The sequence below is a fragment of the Phaenicophaeus curvirostris genome, chromosome 1, assembly GCF_032191515.1.
Source record: "Phaenicophaeus curvirostris isolate KB17595 chromosome 1, BPBGC_Pcur_1.0, whole genome shotgun sequence".
Lineage (NCBI taxonomy): Eukaryota > Metazoa > Chordata > Aves > Cuculiformes > Cuculidae > Phaenicophaeus > Phaenicophaeus curvirostris.
Window position 1 is genome coordinate 61197469 of NC_091392.1, and position 18898 is coordinate 61216366.

The following is an 18898-nucleotide window of genomic DNA, read 5'->3' on the forward strand; positions in this document are numbered from 1 at the left end:
ATATTGGAATCTAATTTAGAAGGACCTTACATTAAAACACAGTCTGGCACCGAGAATCACCTCTGTAACTGTTTAATGAAAATACTTCATTGTCAAACTTATTTCCTCACCTCACTTGAAAGTCAAGTTAATCTGAGCTGTGTCACTGTCACTCCAGCTTCCCTCTCCAGCCATAAGCGCATAAAACTGAGGGTCATTTATTCAGATAATGTTGCATTTCCAACTATTACATACTGCACAACCTAGCGTATGGATGCATATAAGCATTTTCAGTATCAACTATCAGGACGAGTTAATTTGAACCTCCCTGAAGGGTCAGGAATAAACCATTTTTCCCACAGATCGGTGTGAACACTGGGATAGTCCCAAGGTTTATATCTCCCATTCCAATGAAGTAACTTAGCTTCTTGAAGAAAATGCTCTGAGTAACGGGTATCAGGACTCCAACCTGCAGGAGTAGATTTAAAAAAAAAAAAAAAGAAAAAAATCCAGTTTTTAATAACAGCAGATACTGTAGTGAGGTAAATTCAGTTAGGTTTTGAGTTTTTTTTTTTTTTTTTAAGAACTCCAATTAGCATGGTTTCACCTGTTAATTTATAAGTAGTTGTACTATAGAGTAGATTTTTTCAGCTTCCTGCCTCTTGTCCTGCATCAGCAACACAATCTCTTAAGTTTCCTCTCTCAGAGCTTTCAATATCTTGGCATAGCTGGGGTTAGAAAAAAAGTCATTCATTTTACTATAGTAGCCCTGCCATTATCTTTTTCCCAGGATAATTCACCATTCCCAGGTGAAAGGTACCTACATCCTGTTGAACAGACAAATGCTGCCAGGCATCCTGTCTTCATCCACTGTGCCTGCTAAAAGTGTCTAATTTTTTCAGTCTCTCACTATATTCAGATCTTGGTTATACCCTTTCCAGGGTTTATGACAATATAGGTTTGTTGGTCATCAGACATGTGATTTTGTCCTTGGTATTTTGGTGTTTTTCCCTTTTTTATCCAATGTAATGACTATTTGAGTTTTGCAGGGGTGCAACTGTTTTGTTTGATTCACCTGCTCAGAGATTTCCATAATAACCCGGATTGGGAACGCCTCATATTCTGCTCTTCCCCAAGGAAAGTGGGACTAATGAGTGGTGGGGGAAGCAAGGATTACACACTGTGGATCTGAGGTATAAAGTATTGCAGTAAAGTATTGCAGTAAAGTAACATATGGTCCTGTACTTGAGTCCTGCAAACCTCTCCCTTTACTTGGTTCCAACTGCAAACGGTGGGAAGATAAACTTACCAAGATGTCTTATGTGCCACATAGGATTAATAGTGGAATACTTCCGATGAAATACAATCAGCATTGGAGAGGTTGCCACACCTCCTGCGAGGGTGCTGCTGTAGAGGTTTTCCCTGCAAAAGGGAAACAAAAAAAGGAAAATTATGCAGAAATGCTCAAAACCTTCATCAAAGAGCCTGTAACACAAAAGTCAGAAGATAAAAAATTAGTATTCTGGCAAAATTCAAAATTATTTTGAGCAGACCAGGTTGCAGTGTACTCTAATGCTTTGCATTGCTTGCATTTGCAACTCCAATTCCTCTTGAGTAAATTTTTGCTACCAAACAAAACGGGAGTCAAATCCAACATGAAATCAATTACTTCTACACACCACCCATAGTCTACAAGACTGAGAGTTTACAGCAGGAAAAAAGTTGGTAACGTAAAGGAATCAAAAATATTTTAATCTGGTTTCTTAATAAAATTCATGTTTCCATGTGTTTCGTTTGTATTCTCAGTGTCCCTTGGGATTAAGTGTGGTTTGTGATCAAACACAAGACTAAAATGCCAGGTGGCCATTTCTTGATACACAATTGGTCGGATGGAAGCAGGTGAAAATTCTGGAATATGAGTTACTTTGTTTTCTGAAATCTCAGAGAAAGACTGCTTAGAGTCAAAAACTTAAGAGCTTTTAAACAGAAAATTAAACTGTAAACTGAGTATTAAAAGTAAAGCTAGATTTCTATACGTACTCTACATTTCTTTGCATCCATTTTTCCAACTGCTTTGTAATCCGTTGATGTTTCCATTCCGTCATGTTAGCAACAATTACTCCAGGATTAAAGGAGCAGGTGCTGGGGCTGATGCCAAGATCTCTAATTGCTTGCTTTCTGTAGTCCAGAAATCCCATGTACGTGTTCTAAGAAAATAAAAAGCATGTTTATCCTATATGAATCTGCATAAAGATAAGTGTAAATGCATCTCTCTGCCACTCAGAGACTAGATACATGCTCCCAAAGCTCAGTTTCTAGAAGATGGTTACCCATCTTGATTTTCATGTGACACAAAGCTGGAAGGCAGGATAATTCCAGTTACCGAATTACTTTTTCCACAGTATTGATCCACATGAGCTTGCTAAGGCTCTTGCCTCACCACGTTTACCTTTCGGTAGCTTACTCTAAATGGTGTTGCATGTACAGCTATAATGCTAGAGGGACTCACTGACAGTTCTGGGAAACTCAGCTCAGGAATTAGTCTTCAAACACTATTTTCCTGAGTTTTGTTCCCATTTTGACTACTACAGATCATACATTCTGTCCTCATTAGATGTTCCATTAAGCACTTACAATCTACTTACAGCAAAATACCAAACAGTTTGGTGAGAAGAATTCCAAAATGGCATCTTACCTGCATCCCTACACTTCTAACCATTTCATGTGTAGAAGGCAGATCACAATCATCTGAAAAAGCTGCAGCATGTCCAGGAGCTAACTTAGTATCGTAGAGTTCCTGGATGTCACCTGAGTACAGAAAGATCAAAAGCATGAGGGCACCTACTGCACTGCTACAGAGTTGATACGATAACTTCTGTTCTCATATTAGTTACTTACAAAGATACCATTTTTAGGGGAAAGCCCAGGTGTTGAAGGCTGAATTTTGTAATATGGGACAATTTTCAAACTTGAGTTCTGCACCTGGGTGTCTAAGTTCTATCCGTACATATCATTGGTATCCAATACATCCACATTCTGTTCTCAATGTCCAAAATCAGCTACAGCAGAAGCCTATTAAGCTTAAGGTTAATAAGCCTGGTTACAGTTACACATTCACAGAGCTCGCCTTTGGAGAAGGACACAGCCAATTTTTCTGAGCCTCTTCAAGTCCAACTGAAGTTGGACTTCAGTCTCTCGCACAGATCAGATTTTTCCTGGTGTTATTGAGTTATAACTCCTGATAAAACACCTGGATTCCCAACAGTAGCCAGCTGACATGTGCCTGTCACACCTGACCAGCCCTGCTGGCTTCACAGACCACCCAGCTCCTTCCTGGTGGAAGAAAATATTGTAATGCACGGCATCTCACTCATCACCTAACTAGCAGGTGCCCAGGAGCAGGAGCGAAGCACAGGGCTGCCACAGGAATTGAGTGAGTCTGCACCCAAACCCCCTGCAGCTCCCAGCTTCGCTGCTGAGCAGGGATCAGTCACAGGTAGGATGAGTTATCTTGGAAGGCCACGTGTTGCCCAGTAGCCTTAGGTGAGCTCATTAAAAGGCTCGTAACTGAAAACATTCCCCGTACTGCAAACACTGGAACTGCTATTTCTTAAAAAAAAAAAAAAGAAACCAAAAACAAAACCAAAATGAAGCAGAGATTATTTGTCACACTAGAAGATTATTTGTTTTCACACCAGAAGGACAAGATGTCATCCAGAGGGACCTGGACAAGTTGGAGAAGTGGGCCTGTGTGACTCTCATGAGGTTCAGCAAGGCCAAGTGCAAGGTCCTACACCTGGGTCGGGGCAATCCCTGATTTCGATACAGGATGGGGAATGATGTGATTGTGAGCTGCCCTGCAGAGGACTTGGGGGTGCTGATTGATGAGACGCTCAGCATGAGCTGGCAGCGTGTGCTTGCAGCCCAGAAGGCCAAACGTGTCCTGAGCTGCATCAAAAGAAGCGTGGTCAGCAGGGCGAGGGAGGGGATTCTGCCCCTCTGCTGCACCCTTGTGAGATCCCACCTGGAGTACTGTGTCCAGTTCTGGAATCCTCAACATAAGAAGGATGTGGTACTGTTGGAACAGGTCCAGAAGAGGCCATGAAGATGATCCGAGGGCTGGAGCACCTCCCATATGAGGACAGGCTGAGAGAGTTTGGGTTAGTCAGCCTGGAGAAGAGAAGGCTCCAAGGAGACCTTATAAAGACTTCCCAGTACCTGAAAGGGGCTACAGGAAAGCTGGGGAGGGACTTTTTACAAGGGCACTGAGTGACAGGATAAGGGGGAATGGCTTTAAATGGGAAAGGGGAAGATTTAGATTAGACATCAGGAAGAAATTCTTCACTATAAGAGTCGTGAGACACTGGCACAGGTTGCCCAGGGAAGCTGTGGCTGCCCCATCCCTGGAGGTGTTCAAGGGCTGGTTGGCTGGTGGGAGGTCTGGTGGGAGGTGTCTCTGCCCATGGCAGGGGGCTTGGAATTGGATGATCTTTGGAATATCTTTGATATTGCAGCTAAGACATGAGGAGTGGCTGCCAGAACAGGCTCCCCCCTTCCACCTCACTCCCACATCTCCATCTTTATTCCCCTCTTCTGGGCCTCATGATTGCGTGGCCCAAGGGTGAGCAAGATGGGCTGGCTGAAACAAAGGGAAAAAAAATATTAGAAAAAAAAAAAGGGTTGGGGTTTGGGGTTTGTCATTATTGGTTTTGTTGTTCCTCTAGTCTTCTGCCAGGTCAACCAGCTGAATCAGCTTATTCTGCAGCTGCACAACTGTAAATGTGACACAAGTAACAGGAGTGGCCTCAGGATGGAGAGACCACTTCTGTCCGCGGCAGTCTAACATGAGCTGTAACGGGAAACGGCACCTTTATCCTGCAGCTCCAGAAGCAGCACCAGCTGACAAAAGCTGACACCCCAAAGACAGATAAACCCTCACTCCCCTCTCCTCCCAGCCACGCTGCCTTGACTCCTGCAGGGGAACTGATTCAAGCTGGAATCATAGAATCATAGAATAACCAGGTTGGAAGAGACCCACCGGATCATTGAGTCCAACCATTCCTATAAAACACTAAACCATGCCTCTTAGCACCTCATCCACCCGTGCCTTAAACACCTCCAGGGAAGGTGACTCAACCACCTCCCTGGGTAGCCTGTGCCAGTGCCCAGGGGCCCTTTCTGTGAAGAATTTTTTCCTAATGTTCAGCCTAAATCTCCCCTGGCGGAGCTTGAGGCCATTCCCTCTTGTCCTGTCCCCTGTCACTTGGGAGAAGAGGCCAGCACCCTCCTCTCTACAACCTCCTTTCAGGTAGTTATAGAGAGCAATGAGGTCTCCCCTCAGCCTCCTCTTCTCCAGGCTAAACAACCCCAGCTCTCTCAGCCACTCCTCATAAGATCTGTTCTCCAGCCCCCTCACCAGCTTTGTTGCTCTTCTCTGGACTCACTCCAGAGCCTCAACATCCTTCTTGTGGTGAGGGGCCCAGAACTGAACACAATATTCGAGGAGCGGTCTCACCAGTGCTGAGTACAGAGGCAGAATAACCTCCCTGGACCTGCTGGTCACGCCGTTTCTGATACAAGCCAAGACGCCATTGGCCTTCTTGGCCACCTGGGCACACTGCTGGCTCATGTTCAGTTGCTGTCAACCAACGCCCCCAGGTCCCTCTTCTCCAGGCAGCTTTCTAGACAGACTTCCCCTACTCTGTAGCACTGTATAGGGTTGTTGTGCCCCAAGAGCAGGACTCGGCACTTGGCCTTGTTAAACCTCATGCCATTGGACTCTGCCCAGCGGTCCAGCCTGTTCAGATCCCTTTGCAGAGCCTCCCTACCCTCCAGCAGATCCACACTTCCACCCAGCTTAGTGTCGTCCGCAAACTTGCTAAGGGTGCACTCGATGCCTTCATCCAGGTCATTGATAAAGACATTGAACAGGGCTGGACCCAGCACTGAGCCCTGGGGAACACCACTTGTCACTGGCCTCCAGCTGGATTTCACACCATTTCCCACCACTCTCTGGGCCCGGCCAGCCAACCAGTTTTCCACCCAGGAGAGTGTGCGCCTGTCCAGGCCAGAGGCTGACAGTTTCCAAAGGAGAATGCTGTGAGAAACTGTGTCAAAGGCTTTGCTGAAGTCCAGGAAGACCACATCCACAGCCTTTCCCTCATCCAGTAGCCGGGTCACTTTGTCATAGAAAGCGATCAGGTTTGTTTGGCAAGACCTGCCTTTTGTGAACCCATGTTGACTGGGCCTGATCACCCAGTTCTCTTGCATGTGCTTCATGATAGCACTCAAGATCACCTGCTCCATGACTTTCCCTGGCACTGAGGTCAGACTGACAGGCCTGTAGTTCCCTGGATCCTCCTTGCGACCCTTCTTGTAGATGGGCACAACATCAGTCTGCCTCCAGTCCAGTGGGACTTCCCCAGTCTTCCAGGACTGTTGGAAGATGATGGAAATAATGGAAGTAATCACATTTCTGGTGAATGCCTGTAAGGAGGGGTACAGGGGAAGTGATGGGCTCAGCTCAGTGCACGTGAAACTGGAACTCTGAAATCTTTGGTCATGATTCCGCAAACTGCTACGGATTCTGAGCTGAAGATGCTCAAAATCACATTTTGAGCGTTTGGGATTTTAACTCTCTTATTTGAATAAACTTTGCTCTCAAGAGTCTTGCTCTCAAGAACAGAATTTCCAGATAAGGGAGTGGTAGCATTTGTGCTAATTCAAATACCAGCAGGAAATTCATGCCACATACGTCACAATAAATATTGCAGCATCTAGGTGCAATCCATGACATCTTTCAGCAATTGACCAGATTCAAATAAAATTAAACCCATTCATACAATTTTGATCAAAACCAACTATTCAAGAGACGTGCGGAGAAGTTCTTCTTCAGACTTGCCTTTAAATAAACAGATTACAATATTCCTAGAAGCCGCCTCACTTTCCATTACAGCTCATATTTCCAAATAACTGTAAATCTGCAACAACTTTGATTTTAATTCCACTAGAAACTGCTTTTTGGACAACAGCTTACCTTGAACAATGATATCATCATCCAAATATATTACTTTCTCATGTTTCTGGATAAGCAAAGGAAGATAAAATCGCACGAAGTTCAGCTGTTAAACAGAAAAAAAACCCTGTAAAGACTAAATGGTAAAGCTGTTTCATGTAATAGTCTTATGTTTCTGTCCCTAATAACATTCAATTTCAATTTCTCTCTTCACTGAGCACTAGACAATGATCATTTGCTTCCTCTCCCCAGCTTTACTTGTATCTTGAACCTATTATTATTATTTATCCTTATTTTATTTATTGTGGCCCTAACCAAGCAGCCCAAAACAGTTGTCTCTTCACAGAATCATTTAGGCTGTAAGGGGCCTTTTGAGATCATCTTGGCCAACTCCTCTTCTCAAGCAGGGTCCACACTAGCAGGCTGCCAGAGACCATGCTCAGTTGAGTTTTGAATATCTCCACAGATGGAGACTCAACAGCCTCTCTTGGCAACTTGCTCCAGCATTTGCTTCCCCTCAACATTAAAAAAAAATAAGTTTCTTCTTGTGCCCAGAGGAAATTTTGTGTATTTTACTTTGTGCTCACTGCCTCATGTCTCTCCTCTCTGGTATTTATACACATTAATACGATCCTCCTGAGCCTCCACTTCTCCAGGCTGAATAGCCTCAACTCTCTCAACCTTTCCTCATATAAAAAGACACTCCAGCCCCTTAATTGTCTTTGCAGCCCTGTGCTGGACTCACTCCAGTAAGTCCTTATCTTTCTTGTACTGCAGAGCTCAAAAATAGACACAGTTCTCCAAATGCAGCCACAACAGCGCGAGGTAAAGAAGAAGGTAATCTTCCTGGACCTGCTGGCAATGCCCTTCCTAGTGCATTATTACAGCACACATCATACAAAGCACTTCAAATGTAATAGTGTCATCTCTCCATGTCATAGGAATTATTTGACTGGTGGCACAGATAGCAATGAAGAACAGAGCAGAGGGAAAGAGGACTGAGAACACAGGAACAACCACAGAGACCCAGACCATTTGACCCAGCACCTGCCTTCAGTGTGGTCCTAAGCAGATGCTCAGTGGAAAATAAGAATGCAGAACACATACAGAAAAGTTGCTCCAAGTATTCTCCTAGCTTCTAGCTATTTTCGGCTCGAGGGATTTAGTGAACCAGATGTGATCTATCTAAATAGAAACTTCAGTCCTCACTGAATCTCTGTAAATTTTTACATTCATGAGACCTTTCAGCAAGGAATTCTAGAGGTTTAGTACTCATTGTGTGAAAAATATGCAACATTTCTGGTCTTTTGTGACTGTGACTCCTAGTAATTTAATCTAACGGCCATTAGTTCTTGTATTGGAAGAGACAGAGCAATCATCTGCCATTAAGTCCTCCATGTCACTGAGTTCTGTAGACCTCTGCTCTTTTCAAGGTAGAAGTCACACTTCCAGGCTGAATCCACTATTTTAACCCACTAATTCCTTGTATGAAATCTTTTCTATATATTAGAAATGTTAAAGGCTCAGAGAAGGGCAGAAAGAATAAACATCCTGAACAGACCTGAACATTTTCCAGTGGTGCTACACCTTTTTCAGGTAACAGGAGAAAGATTGCACATAGTATTTAGGATGAGGGAAACCTATGGATTTGTATTGTGGTATAATGATGTTCTCTGTTTTGAACCTTACTCTTTTCCTAATAATTTCTAACATCTGATTTGCCTTTTCTGACAGCCATTACTATTTAGATTAGTCATTAACCTCTGAATTAACCCTGAGCAGAATGCAGCCAATGCAGCATCATGAAGGCACAAAAAACCATTAGATCTGCCCTCTAATAAACTGTGAATATATTCTTAAAGATACAACACATTCCAATTACCAAGTTTATGCCACCAAATAACAAGGTCCTAACAAGACAGACGTTGCAAGGAGCTTGTGATAGTGCACTCTTCCTTCCTGACTGAGGGTATGGCCTTTAGACCTGATGTGGCTTCTCTGGCTTACACTCTCCCTGCGTAAGGGAACGTAGATCTAGGACATTTTAAAGCCTGTAATAAGCATTAAAAAGCCTGAAAATCTGTTATGTGCTGTTCATTTACTCACAGGTTGCAGCAGCTCAGGGCGCGATGCATCTTGTCTGATTTTTCCCTTTAGTACCATAGGGTTGAATTCCACAACCTTAAATTTTATTTCTTTCAGTTTAGAGTTTTCAATCCATTTCCTGTGATAAAAAAGAAGTGATAAGGGAAATAATGAGTGTGTGGCAAGTACTTCCGCTGCTTCACAGGCTCATAGGAGAATAAGAGAACTTGGAAGCGCGCTTGATCTATTTTATCCCAAGACAAAAGGACTTATGTTTACAGCTATTGCACAGACATTTGTTTAACCTGTTCTTCAAAAAACACAACAACTAAACCAAAAAAACAACACCCAGAAAACCCTACAAAGCAAATGCACCACTGCAAAAACGAGAGACACCACATGTTGCCCAGAAAATCCATCTTTCAACATCACTAGCATTAGAAGCTACTTTTTCCTAGGCTTTCTTTCTGTACTTAAAGATCATTGCTCTTATCCTATCTTCTGTGCTTTTAAAGCAGAGATTAGTTTTCTGCTTTTTACAGTTTCACGTCCTTCAAGGTGACTGCCACATCACCTCCCAACTTTATTTTCTTTAGACTAAACTAAATTCCTTCATTATTTTATCAGATTTCTTGACACCATTACTTGTTACACTCTTACCTCTCTTCTAAACATTTTCTGAAGGCACCTAAACACCACACTTTTTCTGATGTGTTAATGAGGTCAGTAACATCAGAAAAAAGTTTCCTCACATCTTTTGTGGTCATGTGTGTCAACGTTTATGTCCACTATGATGCTTGCCTTTTTTTGTTGTGTGTTTTGGTTTTTTTAGTTGGTGTGGTCAGTTATCAGTCATAATTCTGTACTTTTCTAAATGAGTACTATAAAACTCCTGCTTCACACTGAGCCAACACAATCAGCTATTCCTTATGACATTACCTTGTCATTACCTCTATTGAATTTCATCACATTTTACCGTTACATTTTCATGTTTGGTCTGTTTTTAGCTCTTGCCCTGTTCCTCAATATATCTACTGTCTCTTTTCCAGCTTCATGTGAATTGCAGATTCATAAAGAACATTCTCCGCTCTATTATCTAGGTTACTGATGAACTGGATGGGAAAAACTCCCTATGGAACCCCACTCATGACGTTATTTCACTTTGACACAAATTCTGGGTACCCAGGCTTCAGAACTGCTGTAGTAAGAGGTCAGAACTGCCAAGAAATCTGCTTTAATTTGGATTCACACCTTCCCGCTGCTTTAGATAATGTTTGCAAATTTTAACACCCAAATACGCTTTCATCACAAGCTTCTTCAGGTCTCTATTTACAACCTTTAACAGACCTTCTTACTTGAAATTAGCTTTAAAAAGCAAGATTTTCTACTATGCAGCTAAAGACACGGCACCAGATGAGAGCTAAGTGCAATGCCACAAAGTGGGATCGTGACAAGTAAGCACATATACACTTACCTTACTACAGACTTTTGCAGCCAATCTACATGAGGCAGAAAGGACAGGTATGCACATGGTCTGGCTATTTCACACACCTTTACACCAGTCAGTGCCTTGCACAGGGCAAAAGGGTCCTTTTTCCTATATACAGAGAATCCTGGAGACTTCTACCAATAGCACTACTTAAATAAAAGGGAGAAATATTTCCCTGAAAAGTCCCCCAAAGTCTATGCTCAAGCTAAGGAGAACAACCTGGACCTAACTGCAGCACGAAACAAAAGAAGGCTGGTACACACCGAATATGTGGGATGGTAGTCTTCAGCCCAACTATGTAGAACAAAACATTAGCTTCTGTGTTGCTGTAGATGCTACTGATGGCTGCTATAGCTGCACCCATTCTGCCCGCAGCAGCGCAGATTACAACTGGGATTTCTTCTTCCATTTCCTCGGGAGTCTCCAAATCGACTACAAGAAACAAAACTATGCATTATAATAGAAAATCAAGAATCTTTTTTGTGTCAGATCTGGATCATATGAGTGAGTATGCAGTTCCATAAGTAGTGTAATATCACAATCACCCCATTTCCTTACCACATCCTATACAAATCCGCATCTGGCAAGGCACACAGCATGAGCTGTCGCTAATCCAGAACTACATGCAGGTTGACTGGACTGTTGGATGCCTCCAAACAGAATATATAAGAGTTCTCGGCATCTTCTACTCAGCAGGGTCACAATTCAGCCTGTCCTCCATGTAGCTGCTTATTCATATGAAACCTGAAGAAGTTTGAATACCTTTGAGACTTCTACTTCTCAGTTACACTTTGTACAAATTGAACAATAGATTCCAAACTTATCAAAAGAAGGAGGTAAGTGGAAGAGATGGTACAAATGCATGAGCTTCATTTCTTTGGGAAGCAGGCTAGAAAGGAAAAATGCAAAATTTTGTACCAGCAGGAAGTTGGTAATGATAAAAGGGAAAAAAAAATCTAACCAATATTGAATTAGCTCACATTATTACTAAGGAAGATTTTTATCCCTAGCACTGATTAACTTACAGAACTTACATGGATGTCTTTATACTGGTTAAAACACAACCATTGAACTCATAACAGCCTCAAAAAAACCGTACCAGGGGAAAAAAAAAAAAAGTTTATACCCAGACAGTGTTTGTTTATCTTAGAAACAGTGACTAAGCTATTAGTATAAATATTTAATACCAGTCCAACCATATCAACCCTGGCAGCTTTCTATCCCTATAAAAAATCCAGCAAAAACTTTTGCTGTAAATTATGTCAAGATCTGATGATCTATTGGAAATGAAGAGGTAGGCCAAGCACATTGCCAAAGGGGCAAGTTCTGATCAAGGTTTGTTATCACTTGACAACTCCAACGCTCTTCAGCATAAATAAGGATATGCTCCTGCTTCCATCTACATCAGTGAAATTTGGATAAAAATTTGAATCAGAATGCCAATTCTTAGTTGTTACTATCGATCTCCTAAGCAATTCAGAAGTAAAAGATTCCACAGCTCAGACCATACACAACAGCGTGAGTAGCTCATCTGCTGCAAGGTAAGCAGTATTCAGTAAATCAAAAAGCACTGTTCAAATCAAGAGATAAGGAATATAAAATAAGAATGTAAATTAAACAGAAGTACAAGTCAATTACCCGCCTCATTCTTTGATGCAGATGACACTTGGTGAACTTTGTTATACAGAATGGCACACACAGTTAAGACAAGAAGTAACAGTAAGACCTGGTTAACTGAAACAAAAGGGAGAATTCGTTAACAATCAGTACAACAGCTAATTGCCCAAGTACCTTTTTAAAAAACATTCCAATTTGCAACCAGTGCATATCATAACCTGTATTTGCTGTGCTTATCAAATTCTCCTTGCCCTTGCCATTTGATTAAGCTAAAAATATTATGTTAAAGACATAATAGTATCTCTCCCCTCTACACTAATTTCCAACTATCCAATTTTCATGAATAAGTTGCTTACTAAATCATTAAGCTCCCAATACTTATGGGTTCCGCATATGAGAAATTCATGTTTCTGAATCTTACCAGGAGCCTGGAACTTTTCTCAGCTAGTCTGTTGTCTGTTCATCACCAAAGGACAACATGGGTTAATTACTTTTACCTAGCCCTTTCCTTCTCTCGTGCTTTCCTGATAAAACTTCAAACATAGGATTTTTTTTTTTCAATTTCTATGCAGATCTTCAAGGTGTATTTGAGAAAAACTCTAAAAATACTAGGAAAACAACCCCATCATGCTACTGAAACCAGAAACGGTCCAAAATTTTTTTAAAACACTTGAATATTTTGACACGGTTACTTTAATTAGTAAAATCAAAACCAAAGTATGCAAAAGCAACAACCTCACTGCATATTCTGATTCGCAGCTCCTACCAGACTGTCTTGTACAAGTTTAGGTCATTCAAAATAAACCAACCATGAGTAGTTGCCAGGACAGGTCACCAAGTACAGCAGGGAAGAAATATACTGCCCTTATCCAGAGTTACATTTCAATCAAAAGGGCCAACTGGTCAGAATGGGGCATGAGAATAAATTGAAATTTATTATCATAAATTTACTCTCATAAATGAAACAAAGGGGAATGGCCTCAAGCTCCACCAGAGGAGGTTCAGGCTGGACATCAGAACAAGATTTTTCACGGAAAGGGTCATTGGACACTGGAACAGGCTGTTGAGCCACCATCCCTGGAGGTATTTAAAAGACGGGTGGATGACGTGCTGAGGGGCATGGTTTAAAGGTTGATAGGAATCGTTGGACTCGATGATCCTGTGGGTCTTTTCCAACTTAGTGATTCTGTGAAATTGGCAAGTACCTGTCACTGAATCTGCACTAATTTAAATTTAAACCAGCTCAGGAAACAGCCTATTTACTTCAGAGACATTTTAGGTGCATAACTGCAGGCACGCACCGGTCCATTTTTAGTCACTGATCCTGACAACTGATAAGAACCCGAGATTTCTTGGGGCCACAACTCAATTGTTAGTATGAAGAGCATTAATGTGTAGAGGTCTGTAAAAAGAAAAACAGGTTCAGTGCTTCAGGCACAATCCACATCAAACCAGCAGCGACCTGCACTGTTAGTGGGAAATTCCTGACCCCTCAGTCTCATGCAGCAAAGCAGCAAGTAATTTTAAATTAAAGGGATTTAAGGTCACACTTACCTGAATCAGTTAACAGGAAAAGGCTTATTTGTATACTTGAAGCATAACTTAAGCATAACTTAGCAAAACTAAAACTATAAATTTCCATGCAACTGCAACAACAGTTGCATGAGAAATTTCATTTGATATTTCTGTCTTTTAAAAATAGATATTTCATATGTTTTTAGTATCTTACTTTTCTTTAAAAGAGCCATGTGTCCTGTTGGATGAGAACCGTGATCTGTGGTAAAATATAAATTTAAGAAAGAGAGAGAAGTATGGTGAATACTAGTGAATACACTGGTGAATACTAGTTAGTTATTTTAGGGACAAGATTTCCATCACCAACCTTTAACATTGACTTGGTAAAAGTAAAACTGAACTCTGTCTCTGTAAATAACTACTTTTGGAGCAAATAACTAACATGCTGGGCTACAACTATTACGTATTTTAATTTAAGCTACAATTTGGGAGGAAAAAACAGTGTTTTAATAAATTCCATCCAATCACCTACATCAGTAATAACTGAGATTCTTTAACACATTTTAAAATAACATGCAAATAAGTTTTAAAACATCCACTGATGCAATTTGTTAATACATTCACATTCATCTCTCATCTCACTTAAAACATACTAAGAATCACAAATATTAACCTCTTTCTGGAGCATGTCCCCAAACATTTGGGAATCTTGTACTGCAGCAGTGTCTTTTGGACTCTCAGAAAATTTCAGAGCAAGAGCAAAAACACTTTCTTACAGCAGTGTCCTTCCACCAAAAGTAATGGGGGAGTTTGTGCATTGTGGCTTGTATTTAAGCATATTATTTGTGATACCAAAGAAAATGAGTTAACCTTCCCCAGAACTGTACTTCTAAACCAGGCCTAATAGCGGTCATAACTTTATAGAGAATAACTTTATATAGAATATAACCCCTAAAATACAGGATTAGAGGAAATACAACATTCACTTTAATTCTGGATCCCAAAGCTGCTGCTTATGAAACAAACAAAACAAATAAAAAAAACCTAGAAAACAGCATCAGAGTCAGAGGTTGGGGGGTGGAGTAGAGAGGGGCACAGAAAATACAACTGTATGATCTAACCTTTATGCTATGACAGAAAACAATTTTTCCTATTTCCATACATACAAAGATGGCCACATTGCAGCACAGATAAGGATATATAACAGTTTCTATGCACGTATAGCAGCAAAGTTTATTCCAAATCCTTGAGAAGAGAGATGGAACAGCAAGAATTCTTGAAACCTGAGTCACAACACTGACTATCTCTCATTGGTCAATGCTCAAATTCAGGCGGCATCCTAAATTAGTCTCTTGAACGAACAAGCTAAACGACACTAAAAATATTTAAAAAGCTAAGATGTGGCTTTGTTTACAATCTACGTCTATTCACATACACTTAGGTCCCAATAGATGACTAAATCATAGTGAGAGAAGTACTTCTGAAAGTTCTTTTTCATCCACAGTACTTATCTGAATTCTAGCAGCCCAGTCTCTTCATGTGGCATTGATTTACACAGAGAGGAAATCAAGCTTATTGGTCAAAAAAAACCCACTGCTGAGAAAGCTCTTCTCTCACGCATCACACACAAGTTTTGCCTTCTTCTCTATTTAGAAAGTTTACACATTTAGGCAAACCAAGAGACAACAGAACTCCTTACACTCTTGGAGTTACTTTCTAACCCCACTTTCAGTAACTGCAATTTTCCACTGATTTCTGTGAAGTTGACTCCCATCTTTTAATTAACATTTTTAATGATAGTCATGAAGAATACTGATGATCACTGCAAAGTAAAAGCTGCACAGCCACAGCTTCATGATAGCTTCAGTAATTATTAAATCAACATAAGCTGAATCATATTTCAAACTTTAAAATCCAAGCTCAGACGGATTCTCATGAAAGTTTGAATTCCAAAACTACAGCATTCCTAAGCTTCAGAAACTCAGATTCATTACATACTGACTTTTAAGGAAAGAGAGGAATATTTGTTCTCCTGCAAGTATTTATTCAAATTTTCCTGACTGTAGACATTAATTCCTGGAACCTGGCAGCCCCTGACTTGGTTGCCAAATCCTGTAACAAAATGAGGGGCTGCAGAAGGGAAAGATCAGAAACAGTGACATTACTGCTCAGATATTTCCTGCTTAATTAAGTCTTTTTACCTCTTTAAAGCAGCACAGTATTCGGTACTCCTCTCTCGTGAAGAACTGTAGAGATATTTACTTGGATCCTAGATAGCAAACAGCTGTAAGCACTCTTGCCAAAGCTTCCTTGACCATCATCCTCCTTTGAAGTCCCCCACACAAGGGCCTTACAGGGCACAGTAACAGTTTGAAAATCCAATTCCTTTTTCAAACTCTTCAAAGTTTACTTTGGAGTTGTGCTGGTTTTCTTTTCTTTCTCTGCTGCTGAGGAATAGCACAGGATCCAGACGCCACACTGGAGGAATGAGAGCCCATAAACCACTTCCAGATGTGCAGAACGATGATGCAGCCCCAGATCTGGCAAACTTTCCTCAGAGCTTCAGCTAGCAGATTGCAAACAAATCCCATAAGACAAAAAAAAAAGTCTTAAGGGGGTGGAGGAAAGAGAAGGAAACAAACTCTGCCAGAAGTTACTTCCAACAGTCTAGTTGCAGGTTAGGTTTCTAGTCATTATTTATAGCAAATGTGAACAGATAATGAGTGTGCAAGAGCCAAACAACACGCCAAAGTCAAATTGAGAGCCGAAATTTTCCCCGTGTCAGTTTGCAGAGTCATTGTGAGCTGAAAGCTAAGGGAAACTTGCAAAATTCAACTCTGAACATGCATTTATACTGGAATCGCCTCATTTCCGAATCTTTGAGCAGTTAAGAGAATCTAAATCCATGGGTGTGCATTGGACTTAAAGGGACCTGAGATCAAAGTAACCAGCACATGTTGATACTCTGCTTCCTAAGCTCTCCTGGAATGCTTTGGCAATTTTATTTCTACATCACCCATTTTATTTGTATCTCCCTCCCTTCTAGGAGCATTCCTTCTATGCGATAAAACGCTGCTTTGTCACAAGACTTTCTGGAGTACTGAATGGAGATAATAATAACAATAATAGTAATAACGAATTCCAAAATATTTTCATGTTTTCAGCAAGAGGCACTGCAAAACTCATGAGAAGTATTCTGTCAAGGTTTTAAAAATCTAATTGTTCTTCAGTTTGCAGGAACTGAAAATGTGGCATTTCATTTGTATGTCTCAAACACGCTAGAACTGTATTGTCTGATCTTACACACAAATCCATCCTTTGGAGAGCTGCTTGAAGGAAAAATAAATTAATAGTTACATGCTTCATGTAGGCAGCTGAAATATGACTACTTTTTCTGTCCTACAGTACAGTGTAAACTGTATTAAGTTTGTGTTCAAAATCAAAAATACTCAGAATCAAAACCCTCTCATGTTTTGTTTCCCTCCCTTCCATTCCTATGTGCATCTTGAACAGATCCAAGATGTGCACAGCCAAACGAGCCTGCAGCATTGGGACCATCTGCTTCACCTGGCAGCAACCCCTGGATTCCTGGCAACCCAGCAGCACCTTCTGTGGATTTCCCTCAGCCTCACATGTTTATATTCTCACTTAACATCCCCCCTACACAGGAAAGAGAGCAGCTTCTGTCCTGCAGAATGAGATCTTTGGGTTTACTCAGATCATCCGCTTCTTCACCATAGAACTGAAACCTCGGTTTCTAATTGCAGCCTTCAGCATTCAAACCAGCAGCTCGCTTCTTGCTCAGATGTGTCAGGCAGCATCTGCCACTTGCAAGTTAAAAAAACACCCCTGCCAAACATTTCCAAGGGTGTGAAGGCAGAGCGGGGGGCCCTAAACTGCACAGTACACCCCGCACCTGTGGTGACCTGGGTACCCCTTGACAGGACACCTGCTGAAGCAAGGCTGAAACTGGGGCCGCTGAGAGGCAGAGGGAGCCACACAGAGTCCCATGGCGACGCAGCCCAGGGGGAGATACCAAAAATGCTGGCAAAAAAACTCTGTAAAACTGGTGCAGGAGTTTTAGAAAGCAAGCATCCTTTTAATGCAGGCCTGAGCAACATGAGGGAGTGATCTCCACGAGTCATGTGCAGTGAAACAAGGGCTGGGACAGAACAGATTTCCCACTTACGTGGGAACATACACATACATATATGAATTTTCCCACAAAACTTATGCATATTCTATCACTATTACAATCAGTTCCTGGAATTTATTTCCATGAGTTTCCTCCCCTCAGCGCACGTGCTCTGCCCCCTTCTTCAGGGGTCTCAGGCTGTAGGTCTTCCTCACAGTTAAACTTTTCAACTCTACTTGTTGCGGATGCTCTTAAGACTCCTTGGGCACCTCTTCAAGGCTGCATCTGGTTCTAGCTGGTTGTTCTTACTCTTATAGAATCATAGAATCCCTAGGTTGGAAAGGACCCACTGGATCATCGAGTCCAACCATTCCTATCAATCTCTAAACCATGCTGCTCAGCGCCTCGTCCACCCATCCTTTAAACACCTCCAGGGATGGCGACTCAATCACCTCCCTGGGCAGCCTGGGCCAGTGCCCAATGACCCTTTCCATGAAAAATTTTTTCCTGATTATTATCATGCTAGTCCTTTTTATCTGTCTTAATTAGATACAGTCACATTCTCTCCCATTCTTTCTAACTGCAGCCTTGTTAAAATTCCTTATTTAAGCATAGGTATCCAGGCACAGGCCAGCTAAAAGTTATTATTCAAGCTAATCCTATATTTTAGTTCTAAAATCACAAAACCCGCATGTAACGTAACAGGTTAGTAACTAATAACAAATCATTTCCAGATACAAGTGGTGTTCCCCAGGGCTCAGTGCTGGGTCCAGCCCTGTTCAATGTCTTTATCAATGACCTGGATGAAGGCATTGAGTGCACCCTTAGCAAGTTTGCGGACAACACTAAGCTGGGTGGAAGTGTCGATCTGCTGGAGGGCAGGGAGGCTCTGCAAAGGGATCTGAACAGGCTGGACCGCTGGGCAGAGTCCAATGGCATGAGGTTTAACAAGGCCAAATGCCGGGTCCTGCATTTGGGGCACAACAACCCTGTGCAGTGCTACAGACTAGAAGAAGTCTGTCTAGAAAGCTGCCTGGAGGAGAGGGACCTGGGGGTGTTGGTT

The 18898-nt window shown here is 41.6% G+C and overlaps 1 protein-coding gene across 1 annotated transcript; it reads right to left on the reverse strand.

Moving 5' to 3' along the window:
- Nucleotides 1-275: 275 nt before the first annotated feature.
- On the reverse strand, nt 276-16239 carry GLT8D2 (glycosyltransferase 8 domain containing 2). The gene is made up of 10 exons (XM_069859524.1): nt 15902-16239; nt 13915-13959; nt 12207-12302; nt 10832-11000; nt 9101-9218; nt 7016-7100; nt 2675-2787; nt 2020-2186; nt 1289-1401; nt 276-448 (listed from the first exon to the last, which is right to left on the reverse strand). Exons 2-10 carry the CDS (start codon nt 13931-13933, stop codon nt 276-278), a joined length of 1053 nt encoding a protein of 350 aa, XP_069715625.1. The 5' UTR covers nt 13934-13959; nt 15902-16239.
- Between the last annotated feature and the right edge of the window lie 2659 nt (nt 16240-18898).

Bases quoted from the DNA above. Each gene is read 5' to 3' on its own strand.
- GLT8D2 (XM_069859524.1), bottom strand. The intron at 7,101-9,100 runs GTGAGTAAATGA...TCTGTTTAACAG, and splicing joins GCCCTGAGCTGCTGCAACCT to CTGAACTTCGTGCGATTTTA. The intron at 2,788-7,015 runs GTAAGCTGTTGT...TTCTGTACTCAG, and splicing joins TGATGATATCATTGTTCAAG to GTGACATCCAGGAACTCTAC.